This window comes from Rutidosis leptorrhynchoides, chromosome 1 (assembly GCF_046630445.1).
Source record: "Rutidosis leptorrhynchoides isolate AG116_Rl617_1_P2 chromosome 1, CSIRO_AGI_Rlap_v1, whole genome shotgun sequence".
Classification (NCBI taxonomy): domain Eukaryota; kingdom Viridiplantae; phylum Streptophyta; class Magnoliopsida; order Asterales; family Asteraceae; genus Rutidosis; species Rutidosis leptorrhynchoides.
This window is the reverse complement of record NC_092333.1, coordinates 12830444-12837967: the sequence shown is the minus strand read 5'-3', so window position 1 is coordinate 12837967 and position 7524 is coordinate 12830444. Positions and strand designations below refer to the sequence as shown.

General features: G+C 32.8%; 1 protein-coding gene across 1 annotated transcript; it reads right to left on the bottom strand.

Moving 5' to 3' along the window:
* Positions 1-730: 730 nt before the first annotated feature.
* LOC139856680 (transcription activator GLK1-like) lies at positions 731-4752 on the bottom strand. The gene is made up of 6 exons (XM_071845491.1): positions 4115-4752; positions 3113-3253; positions 1705-2022; positions 1586-1618; positions 1359-1493; positions 731-1167 (listed from the first exon to the last, which is right to left on the bottom strand). The coding sequence occupies exons 1-6, from the start codon at positions 4568-4570 to the stop codon at positions 1015-1017; spliced, it is 1236 nt and encodes a 411-aa protein (XP_071701592.1). The 5' UTR covers positions 4571-4752; the 3' UTR covers positions 731-1014.
* Positions 4753-7524: the final 2772 nt, after the last annotated feature.

The following is a 7524-nucleotide window of genomic DNA, read 5'->3' as shown; positions in this document are numbered from 1 at the left end:
ACAAAATTAGAACGCTTAGAGACGTTTGACTTTGACCAATATAGTGACTAGCGTTGAAATTACGTAACCGATATCTATAAAGTCATTCCACCATTCACTCTCTTCTCTTCGAGTAATCAGGCTCCTTTTTTTTCCAGTTGATTTTCTTAAGATCTTCGAATTTAGGGTTTTTTTTCTTATCTATTTCGTTATGCTGTGAAAAATTAAGGTTTCTAAAGTTCGTTTAATTTTTCGAAGTTTGGGTTCTTTTTAGTCAAATTCTATAAAAGTTGAGAATTCTTCTGTTGATTGTTAAAATTTTTGAAATTAGGGCTATCAAAAGAAGTTTAGGTCCTTTGTCCTGTGCAGTAGTCTCAAAGTTATCACAATAAGAAGAAGAATAAGATACGGATACTCAGTTGCATGATAAAACCTCTCATATTTGTAAGCTCGACAGCTAAAGTTCACGGGTTGGATTCAACACACAGTTAGTTGTTTGCTAGTGCCAATCAAAATCTGAAGGGGACACTTGTAATGATGCAGGTTTTCTTTTTTGCTCAACAAGATATACATGGTAGAATTGATTGGACTAGTGCCCTTAGTGGTTGTTAGAAAGAATAAGAATATATAGTACTCATCATGTGGTCATGTAATCATGTTCCATATTATTCACTAGTCAACACCATCTTTATAGGTCAAATATTTTTATTAGATTGTAACATTGTATTTTTGATACGCGTCCCATACATGATACGGTCGTAATCACATAAGTACATTTTATATAACATTTATTGGTCTATCGTCATTGGTTTTCCTTATACATCGATAATTCTTGTACACTCAAAGAACAAGAACTAATCTTATGATAAAAACTCATGACAAATGGTAACAAAAAATAAGAACTCACACATTTACGTGCATGTAACGTCGTCAAATTGAAGGGAATTAAGGTTATGCTTCTGCGTTGGATTGAAAATTACCTAGAAGCAGCACCGCGCACCATAAACAACTGGTCGAATTAATTATTAAGGTGTTTCAGACGCAAGTGGGTGGTGGTACTTTTTGAATCCCTTGTCTCTGTAATTCCACCATCACACTATCAAGTGCAGGCGGTTTCAGTCCAAGTGGAAGTGGCTGCCATGGCTTTGATAATATATCCCCAATTGCTGCATCTATGCTCTCCTTGGACTGTTCACACAAGTTGAAACAAAACAATGTAAAATTAACAACTTGCCCCCTCACATTAATGCTTTTTTTTTTTATACAGTTTTTGTACATCTTTTTTTACCACTATAATATTACATTTGATCTGACCTATCAGTGTGAAAGCATTTTATGTACTGTAAGTAAATTGTGCATTATGTTGTCTTGGTACTTACTGGATGCAGGTCCACCGGTGGTTGGGGGCATGATTGTCCGTTCGAAGGGGTGGTGACACCTATGCCAGATTCTATTTTGTACATGGCATGTGGGGGTGGAATACCTGGTACCGGTACGTGCGGAGCTGGAAACCTCTATTCATTGATAAAACAAAAAACATTGTAAGATATGTACTTTTCGCAACATTTAAACTAACGAAATTATGAATAACTAACCATAAGCTTACCGTTTGTGGCAAAAGTTGAGGGTAATATTGTGGCTGCACAAAGAAACACATCTGTTAGATAAGCAAACAATACGAAAAAATGTCACAATTAGACGGCAGATAGAGAGAAAAAAGCGCACTCTTTGATGATGAGGGTGCCAAACATGTGGCGGTTGTGGTGGTTGTGATATATGTTTTGGCCAAACGGGCATTAAAGGTCGCTCCATTGAGGGGTGGCCCCATACATGTAAGGGTCTATAATGAGGAACCGGTGTCATTGGAGGGAAGCCCATTGTTGGTGGTGGTGGTGCAACCCATGGTCCCATGTCTCTTTTGACACTTGCACCATTACCTCCACCTCCTACTGTTGTGGTGCCACCGTACATTTGACGTCTCTGGCTCCAACTTGCTGCTTCTGCTTCTCTTGCAAGCAGATGTTTTCGATGCGACCTGTATTTCTGCAATAATTACATTCATGTCTACAAAGTTAATAATCAGTGAAAGCATGCTTCATAATTCATATGTATAATAGATCACTCAAAAAATATGACCAATTTAATCGCTGTTTTTTAAGATCTAAGTTTACCAGCACATGTTTAATTTCACTCTGTTATATTATTAATTATTTATTATTATTGTAATTTTTAAAGTAAAAATGATATAAGTTCTATCTGCAATTTGATAAAAGCCAGAGGCAAACAAACAAAAACAATGAAAGCCACATCTCTGTAGTTGGTTATTTGTGATCAATGAAGTTGTCTTTACAGGGTACAAACATCCTTTTGGCTGGAAAATTACATTATTATTATTATTAGTATTATTTATTTATTTAAAATTATAATTTTATTGAAAAAGTTGCATGATAAGAGTACGCATGTGAATACATTTGACCTTATTCGTTTTTTGGAAACGTATGATGTTTGATGTTTTGAACCCAAATAATTTACCAAGTTTTTGACCAACTTGATGTTAATGAAGATTTACACTTTTAAAGTAGAAGCCCATCATTTTAACCATCAGTCAATCTTATGTATGTATCATTTAGGAAAGAATCAAGTAGTACGAACGAATATTTTTTAGAACGCGAGATATATGGTAATAATTGGATGAATAATAAAATTCAACTATAACTAACTCAAGGTAGTTTTATATTATTCTTTTATAGGGCTTTATTTTTGTTTGTTTTCGGAGCTTATCATTAATAAAATGTAAGCTTCTAAATACAAATACATGTTAAGATTCATACTGAGTATATAGTTATTTCTTCATGATCATGTAGTTGATAAAACGGTTCACATACAATAAAGGTTATGTTTACTCTAACAAGAATCAATTACTCAAAGAATTAATTAAAGTAGTTTTTTGTCTTATAAAAGTTGTAAATAACTTTGATTTTCTATACGATAAATATGAGCAATATTTAATTAACTTTGAAACAAATATCCTTGACAATATAATTAGGAAGTTTTTTGGTTAAAAATATTAATATGATTATTATCATTATCAGTATGTAAGATCTAGACTATATGTGTATATAATCATATATACCTGAAGATGGCTAGCAATGTTATGGCGAGTAAGACAACCAATACCCATAATCTCAAGAATTCTTGAAGGTACTGCCTTATCTACCCCTAATTGCTCCACTGCTTGCACGAATCTCCGATGTAGTTCCGGTGTCCAATCAACCTACACAATACGAAATATTGAAATTTAGATTAGAGTTTAATAGCGTTGGCTCAGCCACATCGATATAATTTGTTATACATAATATGAATTTGATGATAACTATAAACAAAGCAAGAACTTTGTGCCATTTAAGGTGCCAAATGATCAAAAAATGACACTTTAATTAGCATTTGTATTATTGAAGTAGTAGTAAACACATGTTATCGATTTTTCAGAAGGATAAGTGTACTTATTTTGGGATATGTCATGACTTGTTATAACTTTTTCTACAACAAATTAAGGCTGCACATATGTTTCATTCAGACTCTACCCGTGAATAGTTGTAGGCAACCCGTGAACTCTAACACTTTATATCTAACAAATTGTCATATATATGCATAAATTAACTTTATATCCATTTGGTTGATACCAAAAGGAATACTTGATTCCAAAACATAAACATAGTAACTTTATTTTGATATAAAATTTTTCTAACAAGTCATTAACTTGCATAAAAGTACTTAAAAGTCAATATAGAATCGCTATGTACGTATAACACTTTTATACAGAGCTGTTGTTAGAAAAAACCTTTAATATTATTTACTTTTTCTAATTAATGAAAGTAGGTTGTTTGAAATAGATTATACGCATAAATTAACTCGAGATTATTCATTTGGAAACCTGTGTTACCCAGTGATATCTGTTCTTGACAACATTTATATGATAAGTTTACATCATTTTAAAGAAATCTTATAGCAAGTCTTGATTGGTCCAAGAAAAAAGAAAGAAAAAAAGATGAAACCCTAATTCTAGTTAATGAATAAGATGGTAACCCTAGAGTATAATTTAATTTATTTATTAAGGAACCCTAAATTTGTTTACCTTAACTTTTCTCTTGCCTTGTGACGAGCTCTTAGATTTATTAGAAGACGATTTCAATCTATCCGTTTCTTTATGCTTTCGAGTTAGATTCGTTGAAGCTTCACTCCTTCCATCTCTTTTGCTCACAACTTCTAATTCTTTTCTTGATATCAATTCGTCAACTTTTTGATCATCGGAAAACGATGTCACACTATTGTTATTGAACTCAGATGAATCTTCTTCACCACTAGGAGAAAATTCTATTGCAAGAAGTTCTGGATCCATTTCCAAATCAGGCAACATGTCTTGATCATCCATCCCCACAAATAAATCATCAAAATCAATACTTTCCAACAAATTATCATCCGAAAAGTCCGGGAACTCATCGCCCATCGAAAACACAACCATTTCCATTCCTTGATGATCTCTTCCATCTCTTCCAGTGTTGTTTTCTAGAGGTGATACAACAGCTAACATTATTAAAAAGAACTTAATTATATAGCTATGTAATCTCGGCGAAACTATGTATATAATAGTATATAAGTTGTGAGTATTCTTAATATACGTCGTAGAGATTAGATGATGATTATTTGCATGAAATTGGGATGAATAAATGAGAGAAATAAATATTTGAAATTTGAATGAAGAAAGAGTTGAAGTGACAATGTGTGATAAATAATGATATTGGTAGTAAGTGTTGGCTTATTGCAATGTGTGAAAATGGATCTCAACCACAATAAAATTTGAGTTGAGTCATCGAGAGGGGTCTTGTTTGTTTGTATTAAGCAAATCCTTTTGGAATTTTTAGATCTTAAAATATCATATCTATAGACAGAAGTGTAATGTAGTAAAATATAATAGACAGTGTGTAATTTGTGGGTGAGGTTTTTTTGGGAGCTTCAAGAAATATTTAAGTTATATGCAAAAGATGGTGCACTCGTGAGTTGTTTTTAATATTTTGTGCGACTTCAATTCTCTGGCGAGAGTGATTGGAGTATGGCAAGTAGTTGGTCTGAAATAGAGCTATAGAGTTTAATGATACGCATACTCGATTGGCTCGTATTGCGCATCACACTTGCATCATATGTGTACAGACCACGCGCTCTAGCATTCCAGGCGCAAGTAAATGTGCGCTAGGCTACAGTAGCGCGCTAGATGAGGATGACGTCTCCCAAACTTGCCACGATCTCTGCAAAAGAAATGACAGTCAGCAGAGAGCAACAGTACTGTTCCCTGGTCCCCTCCCCTGAACGGCCAGGCAGTACCGACAAGAGAGCAACGTGGAACACGTGGCTCCAATAAGCAAACGACACTGTACCTATAAATAACAGACTCGAATCACAAGGCAATGCATCAGTTCTGGGAGAACTTACACACATACTATTTTAAGTATCCACGTACGGATTGTTCGCGCTATCTAAGATAGCGCAAATATACCCGCGCTACCGGACTCACAACATTTCACTAGACACTTTTGATATACAAGTAACGTTCTATGAACACAAACCCTACAATCCAGCGCGATCCATCGCTGACCGGACTACCCGTCGATGGTGGATCTATGTTTAACCATCCCCGCTGAGATCCTCATCTCGCAGGGGGTTATTCACGGTACTCCGGTCCGGAGAGTTAAACCAAATTGACCCTTAAATCCCCCTTCTTTGATGTCAAGCATGGACCGAACCCGACCTTATTACTCTATGCTTGATCATTTGGCGCCATCCGTGGGACACACAAGTTAAAGAGTTTTGATTTGATCTTTTCTCTGTATGCCCACTACTCACCTATCTTTTCTATACAGGAATCTATTGCGAAAAGACAAGTGCTTTCAATGGCTAACTGCCGACAATAGCTGGGAATTAAGCGCAAAGCTGGCACCGGCGGAAGCTTGGAGGCGACAAAGATATCATTCCCCACTATCCGAACGTTTAATACTTCCTGCGCGCCCATTGTAGTGCAGGGATACTTACCCAAATCAGGTCACGACGTGAAGCGCCTTCACATGGACAATGGCAGTAGTGTTGACATCATGTACGAGCATTGCTTCCGACAGTTGCCCACGTCAACAAGACGAACCATCAAGCCTCCGACCACAGCCTTGTCTGGGTTTTCAGGAGAATCAGCGTGGCCCATTTGAATTTTAGATTAGAGGCTGGAGCTGTGGGACACCAAGGACAAGTTAAAAAACGCACTGAGAGCATAGAATTTTGTGTAATGCGCTCGTATTCTAGATACAATGCTATACTGGGAAGACTCTCCATTTAAAAATATGACGACCCGGAAATTTTCGATCAAATTTAAACTTAAATCTTTATATGATTTCGACAAGATAAGCAAAGTCTGCAATGATGAGTCACAAAATTTTTGAACTGTTTACATAGATTCATTTAACCTCAGACTATTCTCAACGATTCACGAACAATTGTGTGTAAATATATATATATATATATATATATATATATATATATATATATATATATATATATACCTATACAAATATAATTAAGAATATATACAATATTGTGAATTAATAATGTACACCTAATCAATTGAAATTAAAAATGTAAAATAATAAATAGTATAATTAAATTATTATATATATATATATATGGTATTATTATGAATCTATCTATATGATTTTTATAAATTATTATATTGTAAGGTACAAATAATAAATATTCAATATATATATATATATATATATATATATATATATATATATATATATATGTATTATATAATTATTAAATATTACATGATTACTAAATTTTAATATTAATATATTTATGTACCATCTAAAAATAAATGTTATATTATTTACTTTCATTATTAATATTAGTATTAATATTAATATTAATATTAATAATTTTTTTTGAATTGATACATTAAATTTGTTATATCATTATAATTAGTATTATTATTATTATTATTATTATTATTATTAGTATTATGAGTAATATTATTATTACCATTTGTATAGTTAATATCATTATTATTCTTTAGTATCATTATAATTAATATAATTATTATTAGTATTATTAATATTTATTAATATTATTAATATAATTATTATTATTGTATTTATTAATTATTAATATTAATTATATAAAATATAAAAATCAAGGAATTCGTACAAATTTGTTACAAGTTACAATCAAACTGTTTTAGAATCTGCTTTCTGTCTACAAATTGGTACAATTCGATTCCATTTAATCACGTAACAGCAAATTCAGTTTAGGGTCAATATCAGCTTTTAACGTTTTATTTTTTTATTTTTCTTGTCTGACTACCTTCTATCATCTTCACCAATATTATATGCTTATTCAAACCCAACCTCACTTATCAATTCCTTTTACTTCTCTGTAATCAAACAACCATCTTCTAACACAAACCCACATTATCAAAACCCATTTTTTCTCAAACCATGAACC